Genomic DNA, 18,581 nt, shown 5'->3' with positions numbered 1-18,581 from the left:
TGAATTTTCTGCCTGTTTTGGTGGGATGGAGTTTTGGCCTTCCAAGGTGACATAACCAGGCAGTAAAAATGAGTTAATAGATCAATAAGAAAAAGTGTTCCAAACCTCTCTGCCAATAACAGACAATTTTCAGTTTTACCCTCGCCACTCCCAGACAGTCCTAGCAAAAATCTTACTTGAGAAATGTATCTTTGCTAAGCTTCTTATTTTTTGACCATTTATATTGAAACCATTACATTAAGGTAATTAATTGTTACCCAGAAATGTTTTGATAGAGATAAAAACGGCTGCATTAGACCTTTAAAATCATTCGACAATTTATCAATTATCTTGCAAGAGCATGTTTCCCCAGAATTCCCACATGGTCTAATTTGCATAATACCTGCCCCAACGTTAACATATACTTTGAGTAAAAATATAATAAATTATGCTCTAAGTTAACTTTTTCAGAGCGACGTATTAACATCATACAAGTGTGATGTGTGACAAAGCATACTATAACAATGTCTAAAAAGAGCAAAAAGTAATATACTTCCAAAATGCACAATTTTAAAGTGAAATAAACATACAATAAAGTACATTCTTTGCTTCCAGTTTTTAAAAAAGTGAATTGACAATATCCGTGTATTACATGCTGTCAGAGCGTGTGTTGGTGTATGTGTGATGAATCAGCACTATCGCCCCCTGGCTTACCTCACAGACGGTGCAGTGCCAGCGCGTCTCCACGTGGTGTTTACACTCGTTGCAGGTGTAGACGAAGCGGTCCTGGCCCTGGTTGTGCAGCTCCACCAACATACACATGGTGCTCCACTTGCACCTCCGCAGAGAGCTGAACTCCCAGTGCTTGTCCCGGGCCAGGGTGAGGAAGGCGTCGCGGCCGTCCATCAGGTCGCAGGTCAGCAGGGGGTCTGGATCCATGATGGGGGGGAGGGTGTTGACCGAGGGTCCCGCGTGCAGGTGGATCACAAAGAACACCTGAGGGAGAGGGTGGAGAGGGAGGTAGATATAAGTCATCAGATTATCAGACAAAAGAGAGGACAGGAAGTCACAAGCTAGAAGTGGTTGTGTTTCAATATCCACACTAGTACACCAGTTAGAATGCAAGTTCAATGCATTGCTTCACTCTAAGTGATATGTTAGTGTTGGATCTGAGCCTCCACAGATACTGTGACCACAGAAGTCCTTACAAAACTGATCAACTGAACTAAAGGAGTGAGAGATGAGGAAGGTAACGGGGCTTTACAGTGTGTTTCCCCCACTACAACAACAGATTATCAACAGAACACAACAGTAGTGTTATATGAGTGGGTGGAGTGAGTGACATCTACCTCCTTGTGTTTCTCCAGGGTGGAGTAGAGCTTCTGGGACAGGTCGTTGGCTACATTGAGCATGCCAGGCTTCTTCTTATTGGCTCGGCTCACGCTGCTCTTGTTTTTATTGGTCTTCTTGTTGTTCTTCTTCTTGGCGTTTTTGCTGTCAGCAGTGTGCTGATATGAGAGAGAGAGGGGGGGGAGAGACAAAGCGCTGTTAACAGAGGCGATGGACATAAATAAATGGCAAAAAAAAAGAATAGGTCGGTGACATGCTTTGACCAAGTGGCTGTCGAAAGACAGGAGGACAGAAACCATCATCTGCCCTCTCCTCTGATAGGTAGACGTTTTCACAGTACTGCTTATACCAATGAAATCCTCTGAGACCTCTACAAATTCATAGGACATGGTGTCTAGGGGTGGGATTGGATCCACCCCTCCATCGTACAAAGCACTCCCTGTCAGCACTCCGTTTTACCTCGGGGGTCTCACAGGAGACCACGTTCTCTTCCTTCTTCCTTTCCTCCTCCTCCTGCTCCAGCTCCTTGATGCTCTCCTCCAGCACGTTGGGCCAGAAGTCGCCTTCGAAGTAGGGCATCTCGTTGGCACTGGTAATACGGTCCTCCGTGGCCTGCTTGAAGATGTCCTGGAGAAGAGACGCCTGTTACTTGGACTGTACAGATGGGGCTGATGGTGTGGGATAATGCCACACTCAAAACAGCATTTAATAAGAAAAGTAAGCATGGGCCCACGGCAGAAACCACGTAAAAATACCATTACTTATTGTACCAATTCCAGACGAGTCACTCTGAGTTCCAATCCTTTGCCTTCTGTTTGGTGCCTAATGAACACAGCCAGGGTCCCCTTCATGTCTCACCTTGAAATCATGGAGGATCCTCTCTGCGAAGGCCTTCTCCAGCATCTTCCTGTACCACTCCTGCAGCCTCTTGGGCTTGGGGATCTTCTGGTCCTGCGGGTGGCAGTGGAAGATGTAGTCGTCCCCTTCACTGGGGGGGCACGCCCAGATATGACCATACACATAGCTGCATGGGACCAGGGATGGAAAAGACAGCTTTTAGGTTCAACGTCACGCATTTCAAGGTACTGAGACAAATATCGTGGGAAAATTCTTTGTTGAGAATGAGAATGCAAGATTTAGCTATTCCTAAACCTGCCTGGACACACAAATTAGGCCCAGTCCTGGACTAAGAAGCATGTTCAATGGAATATTCTCCACTGAAATAACTTTTTAGTCCAGGAATAGGCTTAATCTGTGTACAGGAAACCAGCCTGGAAAAGCAGTGTGATGATTCAATGGGAGTGTTGTCACCGGTATTGAAAACCTACCCCAGTTTCTTAACGTACTCCAGGTACCCTATCAAGATCTCATGGTAGACTGCCGTCCTCAACGCCCGGGGCTTGAAGAAGTGAATACTGTCCAGATACGATATGTAAACCCGTCTGGAGAGAAGGAGAAACACTGACAGTGTTACACTGACAACTATAGCCAACCCGTTTAACCAGATGTGTTACACTGACAACTATAGCCAACCTGGTTAACCAGGTGTGTTACACTGACAACTATAGCCAACCTGGTTAACCAGGTGTGTTACACTGACAACTATAGCTAACCTGGTTAACCAGGTGTGTTACACTGACAACTATAGCCAACCTGGTTAACCAGGTGTGTTACACTGACAACTATAGCCAACCTGGTTAACCAGGTGTGTTACACTGACAACTATAGCCAACCTGGTTAACCAGGTGTGTTACACTGACAACTATAGCCAACCTGGTTAACCAGGTGTGTTACACTGACAACTATAGCCAACCTGGTTAACCAGGTGTGTTACACTGACAACTATAGCCAACCTGGTTAACCAGGTGTGTTACACTGACAACTATAGCCAACCTGGTTAACCAGGTGTGTTACACTGACAACTATAGCCAACCCGTTTAACCAGATGTTTAATATGAGCTAACCTGGTTAACCAGGTGCATCACTAGGCAGGTTTCCATTGACCCTTGGTATATTCAACTAAATAAATGTTCCAACCCAAAAAACTTTGCGGAATGTGTAATGTAAACCACAGATACATGATACGTTTTCTAAAGATCGACAACATTTTGATACGTTCAACAGGGGTGGATATTTATTTTGTTAAACGTGATTTTTTTGCGGCAAATGATGGAAACTGTTTTTAATAAATTATGATTGAAAAATTATTTTGAAGGTACGCGGGGCCCGTGACTAAAGCTCCACTCTACATTTAATTATAAATGCCTACTGTTTGTTTTTATTTTGCAATGTAACTAATGATTGTCCTGACTTTCAACAATGCCTGAATTGCTTTTCTGGTTGGCTGGTAAGTTTCACCATCCAAGTATTTCAGATCTACAGGAGTCCAAGTTTCACCCTGGTGATACGTTGGCATGAGAATTATTAGAATATGGCAAATATTTGTCAACTATTGCATTCTATCCATGCTGGGTTTTGAGGGCTAGCTGAGGCAGGAAACATATGTGGGATGGCATAAGGCTTCAGGCTGTCAATTTATTAGGCCTAACGTGCAACTTGCCTAAATGGGTAATGGAAACACTTCAACCACTTAATTTTCATCTACACTAAGTAACTATAGCTAAGCTGTTTAACTAGGTGTTTTACACTAACAACTATCGCTAACCTGGCCCACCTTGCATAGAATCTCAAGCCTTCCACTCTTAAGTCTTCCAATAGTCCAGTATGTAGGCTACTGTTCAGAAGAGTGCATTACACTACTCTATAAAATACTACTACATAAACTCAGCAAAAAATAAATGTCCCTTTATCAGGACCCTGTCTTTTAAAGATAATTAGTAAAAATACAAATAACTTTACACATCTTTATTGTAAAGGGTTTAAACACTGTTTTCCATGTTTGTTCAATGAACAATGAACATGCACCAGTGGAACGGTCGTTAAGACACTAGCAGCTTACAGACGGTAGGCAATTAAGGTCACAGTTATGAAAACTTAGGACACTAAGGAGGCCTTTCTACTGACTCCGAAAAACACCAAAAGAAAGATGCCCAGGGTTCCTGCTCATCTGCGTGAACGTGCCTTAGGCATGCTGCAAGGAGACATGAGGACTGCAGATGTGGCACAGGGCAATAAATTGCAATGTCTGTACTGTGAGACGCCTAAGACAGCGCTACAGGGAGACAGGACGGACAGCTGACCATCCTCGCAGTGGCAGACCACGTGTAACACAGGATCGGTACATCCGAACATCACACCTGCAGGACAGGTACAGGATGGCAACAACAACTGTCCGAGTTGCATCAGGAACGCACAATCCCTCCATCAGTGCTCAGACTGTCCGCAATAGGCTGAGAGAGGCAGGACTGAGGGCTTGTAGGCCTGTTGTAAGGCAGGTCCTCACCAGACATCACCGGCAACAACGTCACCTATGGGCACAAACCCACCGTCGCTGGACCAGACAGGACTGGCAGAAAGTGCTCTTCACTGACAATTCGCGTTTTTGTTTCACCAGGGGTGATGGTCGGATTTGTGTTTATCGTCGAAGGAATGAGAGTTACACTGAGGCCTGTACTCTGGAGCGGGATCGATTTGGAGGTGGAGGGTCCGTCATGGTCTGGGGTGGTGTATCACAGCACCATCGGACTGAGCTTGTTGTCATTGCAGGCAAACTCTCTGCGTTACAGGGAAGACGTCCTCCTCCCTCATGTGATACCCTTCCTGCAGGCTCATCCTGACATGACCCTCCAGCATGACAATGCCACCAGCCATACTGCTCGTTCTGTGCGTGATTTCCTGCAAGACAGGAATGTCAGTGTTCTGCCATGGCCAGCGAAGAGCCCGGATCTCAATCCCATTGAGCACGTCTGGGACCTGTTGGATCGGAGGGTGAGGGCTAGGGCCATTCCCCCCAGAAATGTCCGGGAACTTGCAGGTGCCTTGGTGGAAAAGTGGGGTAACATCTCACAGCAAGAACTGGCAAATCTGGTGCAGTCCATGAGGAGGAGATGCACTGCAGTACTTAATGCAGCTGGTGGCCACACCAGATACTGACTGTTACTTTTGACCCCCCCTTTGTTCAGGGACACATTATTCCATTTATGTTAGTCACACGTCTGTGGAACTTGTTCAGTTTATGTCTCAGTTGTTGAATCTTGTTGTGTTCATACAAATATTTACACATGTTAAGTTTGCTGAAAATAAACGCAGTTGACAGTGAGAGGACGTATCTTTTTTTGCTGAGTTTATATTATCATCATCCTCGTTCTGAAGTGTTGGGATCGAGTGTATTACTGTTAAGTGTATTTTAAGAAGTGTATTATGTTGTGTTATTACTACATTATAAAGTGTTTACCTGGTGTTGGGGAAGGCACACTCGGAACCGTACTCCTGGACGTGCATACCGAAGAAACACACGTCCACACCGTCAATCTCCTCAAACGCAAAAAGTGCTTTGGTTCTGTAAGGGAAGGTCTCCTGCATTTCACCCGAGTCCACAAACCTGGGGAGTCAAACACAGTTAATAATTAGTGAATTAAACATTTATATAGTGCTTGAAATCTCCACATCCACATGGAACATCACTCATCATTAACGGTGTAGACGCCTTCTGCCACAGAATCTCCTCAGCACTATCAAGAACACTACCGCGCCATCGCTTTCCAACCAAGGTGCATGAACAAAGGAGCAAACTGAAGATGAGAAACATATTGGAGCAACTCTTGGAATAGAACTTTATTAGAATAATCCTCAATGAACATCTTTCTCAACATGTCCAATAAACTGGTTTAAAAAGTATTGATAAGGGGCCCTTTCACTGTTGGACCAGCTGCAGTCCTTCCTTACCTAGATTTCATGCCAGGTTTGATCTCAACATTTTTGTCGGAGCTAGCCACCACCCGTACAAACACCTCCCCGGCCTCAGGGTGGTTCTGCCTCTTCAAGTACTTATTCACCCGGTCCTCGATGTACATGCCCAACCTCGTCGTCTGTAGCCCTGCGAGACAGATACCATCAAATACTTTAGTTGTCCTACAGGTTATACAGATGCAGGTCATATCAAGACTCACATCCTCATCACGATTTACTGAAATAACTTCCATCTCACGTCTACAATGGTGGATCCACTCGGATCGCCACAATTATTCAACAAACTCCCAAGCTTACTTTTGGCCGCGAACTTGTTCTCTTTCCTCGTCTTGCCGGACTTCTTCAGACAGATGTCGCAAATGAAGCTGAGGGAAAGTGGAAGTGTCAAATAGACAGTCAGAAACAGTGATCAGAAGACACATGGGGCCGTTGGTCTGTTCAGGGTACATGAGGCTTACCCCGATGGCCAGATGACATCATAATGCAGCACACAGATCTGGTGCATCTTCCGTCCACAGTCTTTACATTCAACAAACCTGTGTAAGGAGAGAGAGGAGGCTGGTCAGAGAAGATAGACCAACACCTCGGTCTCCAAGAAGAGACTTTATTGTTCCCAGATACTCCAGAGTGGGCAATAGATACAACAGTGGACTGACATATGGGCGTGAGACAAAATACTAATGCGTTGGATAACTGTACGTACAAGAGTTGGGGTCAATTCAGGAAGTGACTTCAATTCATTAAAATGGAATTGACCCCGAACCTTGGTATACACCCATTAAAAATGTAGTGGTAAATGTCAGTGACTGATAGTAATGAATCTAGTTACATAAAATATCATTTAGAATTTTCACGTAATTCAAAACACTTTTGCAGCGACCATTGCCCATGTACTTGGGGCGGTCATCTCATGCTCCGTGATCGAATGGAAAAAGCGAGGGACAGGTGCAAGAGACAAGGCCCATACACTATTCACCATCAATGGTTATTCATTTTAATTTCTTTGTTTGACAGATCTCTCAGCTCAGGACAATACTTTCATCCTCTGGTATTTTAAATGCAGTGTATCCACTTGTGTGGCTGATTAGTGTTTTTAAATGGTCCAAATAAAGCCGGTACTGTGATGCATACTGTACATGACGGCTCAACGCCAACAGATTTAGAAGCTTTAAAGCAGAATGAAAAGGGTTAAAACCCCATCAAACGTAAACAGTTTGAGACGTTAAGGTACACCAATACTCACGGTTCTGGATCCAACATGTCGTTTTTCTTCTTTTCAAACTGCTCTTTAGATATCATACTGGAGGACGGAGAGACAACGGATGACCAGTTAGATTAAGTTCTGATACTCTACAGCCAGCGCCCCAACACGCGGCCCACTCATATGAATACAGATTCCCTTTTTTCATAAGCTTTGACTATAATTAGCTAAGCCTACCACTTCTGGACCAGTATTTATAATCATGGACTAAGGATATCCACTAGGGAAAGATGGAATCAGTGGAGATTTAAGGGCGGTTACTTCCACTAACTAAATGTTCACTTAGTCATGTATTGATGAAAATTCAAGTTAAGTGAAAGTTAGGATTCGCTCCAGAATGTGGTAAAAAATAAAAACTACAGAACTAATCCAAATCAAACAGAGCATTGTTTCCCAGTGGTTTTCCAATGTACTGACATGAAAACGTTACCACAGATTCCACCACGAACTTACGTCTGTGGCTGTGCCGGGTCGTCTCCCAGGGTGACGTTATTGCCCTGGATCTCGTTGAAGCACTTCTCACAGAAGTGATACCTGTCGGCAATAAGGCCATATTTGGGTGAGCTAGAGCGAGCACACAGTAGCAGAAGCACGGGGAAAGTTGGCAAGCCGGCACACGGGTGGCAGAATGGGTGGCGGAAATGGTTGTCAGAATGGCACAATGGGTGGCAGAATGGCAAAGCATAACACAGGCAGAGGACAGAGACAAGAGGACAGAAAGGCAGAGGACAGAGACAAGAGGACAGAAAGGCAGAGGACAGAGACAAGAGGACAGAGACAAGAGGACAGAAACAAGAGGACAGAAACAAGAGGACAGAAACAAGAGGACAGAAAGGCAGAGGACAGAAAGGCAGAGGACAGAAAGGCAGAGGACAGAAAGGCAGAGGACAGAAAGGCAGAGGACAGAAAGGCAGAGGACAGAGACAAGAGGACAGAGACAAGAGGACAGAGACAAGAGGACAGAGACAAGAGGACAGAGACAAGAGGACAGAGACAAGCAAACAGGGCAGAGTGAAGGTAGAACTCAGGTTAGTCACCATGGAAATGGTCATGACAGTCATTCACATATCTTCTCATACAAGCATACTGAAATGACACAGCAACGCTAACCATGTTGATGGGAGGAACATGAATGTTAATATAAGCAAAGTAAATCATTAGTACATTTGAATATCCATACTAAGTATAACCACTTGGCTGAACTACTAAGTTCCACTACTTCTCTGCATAAAGCTTTAGTAACGCGCAGGCATGATATGATTGATATGATCATGTCAGTTGGGAGACTGTTGGAGTGAATGCCAGCCCTGGTGATGTAGGGGAAAGAGGGACGCACTCAGAACACACCAGACATATGGATCACCTCTGCTTGTCTTTGGAAATTTTCATAACAATTTTTGTTGGAATTACTTTTTAAAATGTGGGTAAATAACTACAGTGTAAAATGCATCAACGTGCTTCCAGAAGGGATAGAGTAGTTAACCCCAACGAGCTTCACTGCGCTGAGGTCAGAGTAACTCCACTACATGCAACTGCAATGCATCGGAATGGTATTTGGCGCTACTGAAGTGCAATAGCAATTTGTGAACAGCAGGGGGAGCAGTGGTGCTGATATTGCAGCACATCGGGCTTGAAGGGAAACCTAAGATCCTGTCGATGTAGGCTACACTCCTTTTAACAACATGTAACACTTCCAGTATCTAGTATGCACCATCCCTCTGGTGAAATAACATCTTAGAATACTCTCATCATAATTATTCATTGTTTTTCATGTACCTGAACTAACATTACAATATACTGTGAGAGCACAATCCTATTCCCCTTCACTCTCCATCTCCCCCTTTCCTTCACAGTAGCATCTGCCTTGCCTACTTACAACCCCCCCCCCCGGAGTGTGGACTTACCTGTTCTGGTAGCTGAAGTAGGTTCCGTCTCTGGAGATGGTGCACAGCTGCTTGCCATAGCAGCAGAGGGTCTGGGGTGAGAACTCAAACTGTGGAGGAACACAGAGAGAAAGGGTTAGTGAATCCACTTCTACACTGTCTACACTGCCAGGTCAGTCCTGTCCACAGATTCTCCCATCCACCTCTACACTGTCTAGCATTCAGCCAGGTCAGTCCTGTCCACAGATTCTCCCATCCACCTCTACACTGTCTAGCATTCAGCCAGGTCAGTCCTGTCCACAGATTCTCCCATCCACCTCTACACTGTCTAGCATTCAGCCAGGTCAGTCCTGTCCACAGATTCTCCCATCCACCTCTACACTGTCTAGCATTCAGCCAGGTCAGTCCTGTCCACAGATTCTCCCAAATTAAAACCTAGTGTTCCTCTGAAAGTTCCCCTTTCACTGGTACGTATAGTCTCAGGCTTACATCCCAAAGGGCACTCTATTCCCTATGTAGTACACAATTTTTTTTTAAACCAGGGCCCATTGGGCATAGTGCACTACATAGGGAATAGAGTGCCATTTGGGAAGCACCCTCAGTGTCACAAGTACCACAGGAAGTCAAAAGGCTCATGTTAAGTCAAGTGTTCCAATCTTTGTAAGGACCATCTAGCCATGGAGTCATACAGGTGGCTGTCTGTCACACAGTAAACACAGCAGCGCATGGTTATGCATGTCTGGAGGGGTTAGTTAGGAATGTTTGTCATGTCGTGTAATGTCAGACTGTTAAATAGCCATCACTAACCGACTTCCACCCGGTTACGCAACCCTGCACCTTAGAGGCTGCTGCCCTATATACATAGACTGGTTATCACTGGACACTTCAAAAACAGAACACTAGACACTTTAATAAAGTTCAAATAATGATTACATACTGCTTTTCTCCTCTCATATGTATATACTGTATTCTACTCTACTGTATTTTAGTCAATGCCACTCCGACATTGCTCTATCTAATATTCATATATTTCTTAATTCCATTATTTTACTTTTAGATTGTGTGTATTGTTAGATACTACTGCACTGTTGGAGCTAGAAACACAAGCATTTCGCTACACCCGCAATAACATCTGCTAAATATGTGTATGTGACCAGTTAAACTTGATTAGAATTGCAGAGCATTGTATCCTCTTAAATGACAGTACAGTGCGTTCGTAAAATATTCAGACCCCTTGACTTTTTCCACTTGTTACGTTAGTCTTATTCTAAAATTGATTCAATTGTTTCCCCCCCCCTCATCAATATACACACACTACCCCATAACAACAAAGCAAAAACAGTTTCAGACATTCTTGCAAAAAATATCACATTTACAAAAGTATTCAGACCCTTTACTCAGTACTTTGTAGAAGCACCTCTGGCAGCGATTACAGCCTTCAGTCTTCTTAGGTGACGCTACAAGCGTGGCAGACCTATATTTGCGAGTTTCTCCCATTCTTCTCTGCAGATCCTCTCAAGCTCTGTCAGGTTGGATGGAAATCCGGGCTCTGGCTGGGCCACTCAAGGACATTCAGAGACTTGTCCTGAAGCCACTCCTGCGTTGTCCTGATCTGTTCACCGGAAGTGCTACCTGTTCCAGACCTGCTGTTCTCAACTCTCTAGAGACAGCAGGAGTGGTAGAGATACTCTCAATGATCGGCTATGAAAAGCCAACTGACATTTACTCCTGAGGTGCTGACCTGTTGCACCCTCTACAACCACTGCGATTACTATTATTTGACCCTGCTGGTCATCTATGAACATTTGAACATCTTTGCCACGTTCTGTTATAATCTCTACCCAGCCCAGCCAGAAGAGGACTGGCCACCCCTCATAGCCTGGTTCCGCTCTAGGTTTCTTCCTAGGTTCTGGCCTTTCTAGGGAGTTTTTCTTAGCCACCGTGCTTCTACACCTGCATTGCTTGCTGTTTGGGGTTTTAGGCTGGGTTTCTGCACAGCACTTTGTGACATCAGCTGATGTAAGAAGGGCTTTCTTCTGGCTAGTTTTAAAATTTCATTAAAAAATTGATTGATTGATTCTCCCATCTCCACAGAGGAACTCTGGAGCTCTGTCAGAGTGACCATCGGGTTCTTGGTCACGTCCCTGACAAAGGCCCTTCTTCCGCGATTGCTTAGTTTGGCCGAGCGGCCACCTCTAGGAAGAGTCTTGGTGGTTCCAAACTTCTTCCATTTAAGAATGATGGAAACCACTGAATTTTTTTGGTACCCTTCCCCAGATCTGTACCTCGACACAATCCTGTCTCAGAGCTCTACGGACAATTCCTTCGACCTCATGGCTTTGTTTTGGCTCTGAAATGCACTGTCAACTGTGGGACTTTATATAGGCAGGTGTGTGCCTTTCCAAATCATGTCCAATCAATTGAATTTACCACAGGTGAACTCCAATCAAGTTGTAGAAACATCTCAAGGATGATCAATGGAAACAGGATGCACCGGAGCTCAATTTCATGTCTCATAGACAAGGGTTTGAATACTTATGTAAATAAGGTACTTCAGTTTTTTTTTATACATTTGCAAACATTTATAAAAAAAACTGTTTTTGCTTTGTAATTATAGGGCGTTGTGTTAAGATTGATAAAGATTTGTATTTATTTATATACCATGACAGGGTCTATCTCCAGCTCAAACACCACTAACCTCCCGCTCTACTCCTTCTTTCCTCCACTAACATCCCTCGATCTATCCTCCTTCCCTCCCATCATCTCACCTTCCTGCCGCAGCAGTAGCCCAGGCTGACCATGACGGGGTCTATCTCCAGCTCAAACACCTCGGCCAGTTTGGAGCAGTACTTGTAGACGCGGGACGTCTTGCGGTTGTAGATCCAGGCGTTGTTGAACATGACCCAGATGTCTTCCACGTACTGCCAGGGTTCCTGGTACTGACCCGTGTCCAGCTTACGCTTTATAGTGGACAGGTCCATAGGTTTCTTCACTATGTCAAAGTAGTCCTGAAGGGGGAGGAGGGGAATGGTTAGAAGAGAGTTAAGTGGTACTGACAGTACAGTCACAGGAATCAGCGTTGCAATGCGTCTTGACAAAAATGACATGAACATGGTTATGAGACTGCTTTATCATTCACTATCAAGCTTCAGTTCAATCACTGAGATGTGGCTGTGAGAGAGAGCTTCACTGGTATTGTCAGAGAGAGCTTCACTGGTATTGTCAGAGAGAGCTTCACTGGTATTGTCAGAGAGAGCTTCACTGGTATTGTCAGAGAGAGCTTCACTGGTATTGTCAGAGAGAGCTTCACTGGTATTGTCAGAGAGAGCTTCACTGGTATTGTCAGAGAGAGCTTCACTGGTATTGTCAGAGAGAGCTTCACTGGTATTGTCAGAGAGAGCTTCACTGATATTGTCAGAGAGAGCTTCACTGATATTGTCAGAGAGAGCTTCACTGATATTGTCAGAGAGAGCTTCACTGATATTGTCAGAGAGAGCTTCACTGATAGCTCTGACCAGAATGATATGGACATGGTTATGAGAAAGATCCTTAATCCTTAGTGAGCCTCGGCTATATCTATGAAATCTGTATTTAATTGAGAAACTAGTTAATTTGTCATTTGTTTTCATATCAATACATGACTAGGCATAACCAATCAAGAGAGAGACACTCAGGGTGTACGACTATCTAAGTGTGTGTACATGAGTCTGTGTGTACTCACGGGGATGCCCAGCAGCATGGGGTCGACAGGCTGTCTGAAGGGCAGAGACTCTGGGTCCTGTCTGTAGAGGGCCTCTAGTGTAGGCATCAGGGCCTGGCGCAGCTCCTCTGGCTTAAAGACTGCAGGGAGGACAGAGCGGTCAGGGCTCTATTCAAATGAATCATGTACAACATCATAGAAATATATCATGAAGAACAAAAAGTATAATCTGTCATGTGGAAAAGGGACATCGTGAAGGCTCTATTTATTCTATTTCTATCTGACATTCAGAACTCTTCAGTGTCTTCACAGGGTCAGTTATCATGGTCAAGTCATATTGACAGAGTTGTTGTGAAGATGGGGAGAGAGGTGTCTTGTAAAAAAGATGCTCTGTGTTTTTGACACAAAGGTCAACTGTCCTAGTTGTTCAGGCTCTGGTCTCATCTCATCTTGATTACTGTCCAGTAATACGGTCAAGTGCAGCAAAGAAAGACCTGGCAAAGTTGCAGCTGGCTCAGAGCAGCATACACAGAACAAATATCAACAACATGCATGATAGTCTTTCATGGTTGAGGAGAAATGTACTATTTATCTTCTAGTCTTTTTAAGAAACGTGTTGAAAATGCCTAACCACTTGTATAATCTATTGCATACACTACAAAACAGACATACCACCCCAGACACACCACTACGGGTTTCTTCACAGCACCCAAACCAAAAACAGATTGAATGCATCGCTCAGTTATGCATAGAGCCGTCCCATAGTGGAATGCTCTGCCGCCAGAGGTTACTCTCTTAGCTTTAAAACCAGAACATATTGAATCACAGCACCTCCTCTAAAGATCTCATTTAACTGGACATAACAATATAGTGTTTAAATAGTATGTGTTGTCTCTTGGCATCTTTCCAATATCAAACTCATATTTTTTTTATTGTAATATCTTCTGTTCTTGTCTATTACAGTTCTGTACTTGTCATGTATTTGTACGGTTCATGTGGACCTCAGGAAGAGTAGATGCTGCATGTGCAGTAGCTAATGGGGATCCTAATAAACAGGGTAAAGGTGAGGACTGACAGAACTGAGGAAAGAGCTGCAATAAGATAGGACCAGCTGGGGAAAAACTACTAGTCATTGGATAAACTCCTGGACCCGGCTAGTTTTACACAAAACCAGGTCCTCACTTTTTTTGCGGTTCTGGGTGGGGGAGGAGGACGCTGCCGTGCCGTTGACCCCGCCCTCCTCTTCCTCTTTGGGTTCCTTCTTAATCTCCGGCTTCTTCCCCTCCTTTGTCTCCATTGGCTCCTGCTTAGGCTCCGCACCATCTGGCTCCTCCTCCTTGACCGTGAGGGGTTTGGTGTCTTTTGTGTCTTCGTCCTGCTATGGGGCACAGCTACATTTAGAGGGTGCACTTAGACAAATCTGTAGGACACTACGGATTGAAAGATGGAGGGCAACGTGGCCACTGTACCAGATAAACAAGATGAGTTCATATGAATTTTAATATTTCCATCCAAGAGCACTTGCATTCATAATGTACATATAAATAGAAAGCTCTGGTTGGTCAAGTGTCTTGTAGTCAATGTTGATTCTAGGACTACAAGTTTAAGTCCTCACCTCCATTTTGAAGTCGCTGGGCTGCTTTTTCCCCGAGCCACAGTCGTCCTCCTCGTCGTCGTCGTCCTCCTCGTCGTCGTCGTCCTCCTCGTCTTTGTGCTCGGCTTTGTGCTCCGTTTGGGCCATGTCTGGTGGGGCCTGTTGGGAGTGGACCTCTGCCACCGAGCCTGGGGTGGGCATGCGATTATCTATACTGGCTGGCGCCTGGGACAGCTAGAGGGGAAAAATTTGAGAATAACCCTTCAAAGCAAAGGCTGGGTGCTGGCTATAACTGTTGACTGGCACAACAACAAGTCATTAAGAGCTGGCATGTGAAAGAAACACCATATTGTTAATAAAGCTTTAGTATCACTCCAAGCATGCTGTTCCTTCAATATACCTTTTTAAATGTGGAAAAGCTGCATGGGTGCAGCTTTAAAAAGAGTAACAAAGGCTGCTTTAAAAAGAGCATCCATTCATTTCCTGACTATATGACCTAAGCAGGAAATACTCTGGGCCCTAGTGAAAGAATATAACTAGCCAAGAGTTCTCCTCGTCAGTTCACCAGGTACAACTCCCTACAAGAGTGTTGTTAATCCTAAGCAGGTATTTTACCGGCGTGCTGGGGGGCTGCACTGAGCTGGGCTGCGTCTGGCTGGGGGTCCCCGGCTGCTGATGCTGCAGGGGCGTGAGCGGCTGGGAGGGGGCAGCAGGGGACTGCATGCCCAGGGTCGAGGGGGGCCGGGCGGGGAGGCCGCCGCTGGGGACGTGAGTGGGGGTGGAGGACGGTGAAGGCTGAGCCTGGGGGGGTGGGTGGGAGTGGGGGTGCTGGAGCTGCTGCAGGTTAGCCGAGGCGTTGGGTGGAGGGGTGGCGCGGGGCAGGGGGGGCTGGGATACAGAAGTTACAGTTAGAGCTCCATCTACTATTACATATTCACACAGTGTTACAAACCTACCCACTCAGACACGTACATATTCTAACATGACACTTATATTGACAACCATGAACACATACAACGCAGCTCCTTCAAATATGATCAAACCAACAGCAGAGATTATCAATGCAACAGATCACAAGCCCCATCTGTGTGAGTGTCTCCCTCCTCACCTGAGTGACAGCTGCCTGTGCTTGCGGCTGGCCGAGGGAGCCCAGGTTGTTCATAATCATTCCCCCGCCAGGGGCGGTGTTGGGAGAGAACTGGCTCTGGGGCATGAACTGGCTCTGATTGGCTGTCTGTCCCACCATGCTGTTGGAGTGCTGTCCCATCATGCCTTGCACCTGGGGCATCCTGGATGGGGACATGCCCATCTGGGGAAAGGAGAAGAAAAACACAGACACGTTATACAGAGGAAACCTCTATCTTGCATTGAGACCTTGCCAAGAATAACTGCGCATCTAAATGAGATCAGAACTGGGTTCAAATACTATTTAAAATTAATTATTTTTTAAACTTCAGCTGTGCTTAATTGAGGTTGCCGGGTGAAACGGAACCAATATAAAAAAGTCACAAAAGTGCAAACCCCACCCACCTGTTACTCCAGGCGGGCTAAAGGAAATGCTCAAAGTTTTTTAAAGATGTAGAAAAGTATTTAAACCCAGGTCTGAATGGGATACAATAACCCACACGCCACCAAGACAATACTCCTTATGAAAGGCCTGAGGCGTAATAAACTAACAGTGTGCGGATTAAAAACCAGAAGGCAGAGAGGCATCAACAACCAGAAGTAGATAAACATTAAACAGTACAGAACCATAAACAGTAAAAATCCAACCCAACTCATTTAAGACATATACAATGCTCAACCCCTTTCCCAGTAGAAACAAGGCTACAGGGTACATTTATTTCAATTCATTTATTTTGACAGCACCCCTTTTTTCATTTGAATAAAACCTTCCATACATATTTGCCCAAGTTGCTCAAAGTTCACCTATTTTGCATAGCCCACCACACAAGCATTTCACAACACCAGCAATAACATCTGCTAAATATTTGATTTGACGAGACATCCATGTCTTCATCACTGGAAAATATAAAGGGTTCAGAGTGATGATATATATAAGCTTATCAAACTATTTATATATATTTTTTTTAAGTGTTTATAATATATTTTCTTAAACATTAAAACGTCAATTACCTAACAACACTTAAACTCAGATTTTTTTCTCTCATATTCACATGTAGCTGAGACCCTATTTGACATTATCTGAGGTTTTTGTGTTGTGCCTGCCATCGGTTGAAACATGCTCTTGAATACAGGGTGGTTGTCTTGTTTTTGCTGATAAATGTACTAAAATGGGAATCAAATTGAAATTGAAATTTCAAAAATGGTACCACAAAGACGGTTGGAGGTCCACACATCAGAGAATGTTGACTTGAATGGGAATATGTTGTTTTAAAGTATTTTTGTCAATCTTCCATAGGAAACCTACTGAAATCATAGAAATACCGATAATAGAATAGACATGACCATTTCAGTTGACATTCGACAGTGGGTGGACCGGCCGCAATCTTTGTGGTAGTAATAAGAAGTTAAAATGTCAATTACATTTAAATTACATGGTGTTCCAGCTAAATTGCAGTGGTCTGAAGGGATAGGTCCATTCTATGAATCATTTTTATATGATTGAAATGACACTCACCCTGTATTCAAGGCCATGTTGTGTCTCAACCGATGGAGGCACAACACAGAAACCTCATATAATGTCAAGTAGGGTCTAAGCTACAACACGGACAGCAATACTCAAACCTTGTCGCAGATTTTTTTTTACGCAGATTCAAGTCAGGACAGACTACACCACTCACAAAGCATCTTGGAAAGACATTTTGGTGGGTCTTTTGCATGAAGTTCTGTGTACTTGTCCAGCAGCAAAACAAAACCCTATCCCAGGGTTTTCAGAAGATTGAGGTGAGTTATGTAACTTAACTGGTCTTTGCTCCTTCCATATTTATTTTGATCCCAACAACCTCCCCAGTCACTGCTGATAATAAGCATTACCCATAAAAGTATGCTGACACCACAATACTTGAAAGCACAAAGGCATCAACAACATTGGATTCACTCCATATTACTGGCCTGTATGACAAAGTGAGAAGAAGCCTGTGTTAAATCCATCCCTAATCATCCATTCTGTAAATAATATTGCAAGACAACACTTTTTGGCCTAAATTAAAAACTACAGGGTTGGGTCAAATCCAAGAGTGAAACCCTCTCCATTTTAAAGTATTGTGGGGGCAGCATCATGTTACGGGTATGCTTGTCACCGGCAGGGAATGGGGAGTTTGTCAGGATCAAAATAAATATGAAAGGACCAAAGCACAGGTAAAACGTTAAGAGGACAACCCGCCACAGTTTTCCTTTTCAGCTATTTTTTATAACTTTCTTTCACTTTGAAAATGTGGAGTAGTTTGTGTAGAAATAAAATCTAATTTAATCCCTGTTTAAAACCCTCAAGGAGGTGTAGACTTTCTATAGACACGAGTGGAGAAGGACAAGAGGTAAAACAGGGTCATGAGAGAGAGGGAGCAAGACGGGGAGAGGATGTGAGAGAGAGGGAGCAAGACGGGGAGAGGAAGTGAGAGAGAGGGAGCAAGACGGGAAGAGGATGTGACAAGAGAAGAGGAGAAAGGGAGAGAAGGAGATCCAGAAGGAAGGAAAGAGTTAACTGGGGCATAGAGGGAGCATGGAGGTCTCACCGCTGGGACAGAGCTCATGTTCATCTGCTGCGAGTGGTTCATGGGCGAGGCGGCGCGGGCCCCCATGGGCGCCTGGGACATCTGCATGGGCGCCTGGGACATCTGCATGGGCGCCTGGGACATCTGCATGGGCGCCTGGGACATCTGCATGGGCGCCTGGGTGCCTGGGACATCTGCACGTTCTGCATCGCCATGGGGTTGAACTGATTGATTCCTATGTGGGAGAGGAGAAGCACACACACACAGGATT

The 18,581-nt window shown here is 44.7% G+C and overlaps 1 protein-coding gene across 1 annotated transcript in view; it reads right to left on the bottom strand.

Annotated features, from left to right (window-relative positions):
• The window catches only part of crebbpb (CREB binding protein b), a 75,475-nt gene that overhangs the window by 3,874 nt on the left and 53,020 nt on the right, over positions 1–18,581 (bottom strand). The window contains exons 12-31 of the mRNA XM_071412173.1: positions 18,496–18,545; positions 18,332–18,403; positions 15,745–15,945; positions 15,252–15,524; positions 14,658–14,870; positions 14,225–14,420; positions 13,064–13,182; positions 12,111–12,350; positions 9,364–9,452; positions 7,913–8,023; positions 7,442–7,498; positions 6,657–6,734; positions 6,496–6,563; positions 6,175–6,325; positions 5,684–5,830; positions 2,658–2,771; positions 2,188–2,353; positions 1,789–1,956; positions 1,329–1,487; positions 694–975 (exon numbers count right to left, since the gene is read on the bottom strand). Of these exons, the coding sequence (XP_071268274.1) occupies positions 694–975; positions 1,329–1,487; positions 1,789–1,956; positions 2,188–2,353; positions 2,658–2,771; positions 5,684–5,830; positions 6,175–6,325; positions 6,496–6,563; positions 6,657–6,734; positions 7,442–7,498; positions 7,913–8,023; positions 9,364–9,452; positions 12,111–12,350; positions 13,064–13,182; positions 14,225–14,420; positions 14,658–14,870; positions 15,252–15,524; positions 15,745–15,945; positions 18,332–18,403; positions 18,496–18,545 (2,954 nt within the window). The remainder of the gene's footprint in view (positions 1–693; positions 976–1,328; positions 1,488–1,788; positions 1,957–2,187; positions 2,354–2,657; positions 2,772–5,683; positions 5,831–6,174; positions 6,326–6,495; positions 6,564–6,656; positions 6,735–7,441; positions 7,499–7,912; positions 8,024–9,363; positions 9,453–12,110; positions 12,351–13,063; positions 13,183–14,224; positions 14,421–14,657; positions 14,871–15,251; positions 15,525–15,744; positions 15,946–18,331; positions 18,404–18,495; positions 18,546–18,581) is intronic.

This window comes from Salvelinus alpinus, chromosome 1 (assembly GCF_045679555.1).
Source record: "Salvelinus alpinus chromosome 1, SLU_Salpinus.1, whole genome shotgun sequence".
Taxonomy (NCBI): Eukaryota; Metazoa; Chordata; class Actinopteri; order Salmoniformes; family Salmonidae; genus Salvelinus; species Salvelinus alpinus.
This window is presented reverse-complemented; position numbering and strand designations above follow the sequence as displayed.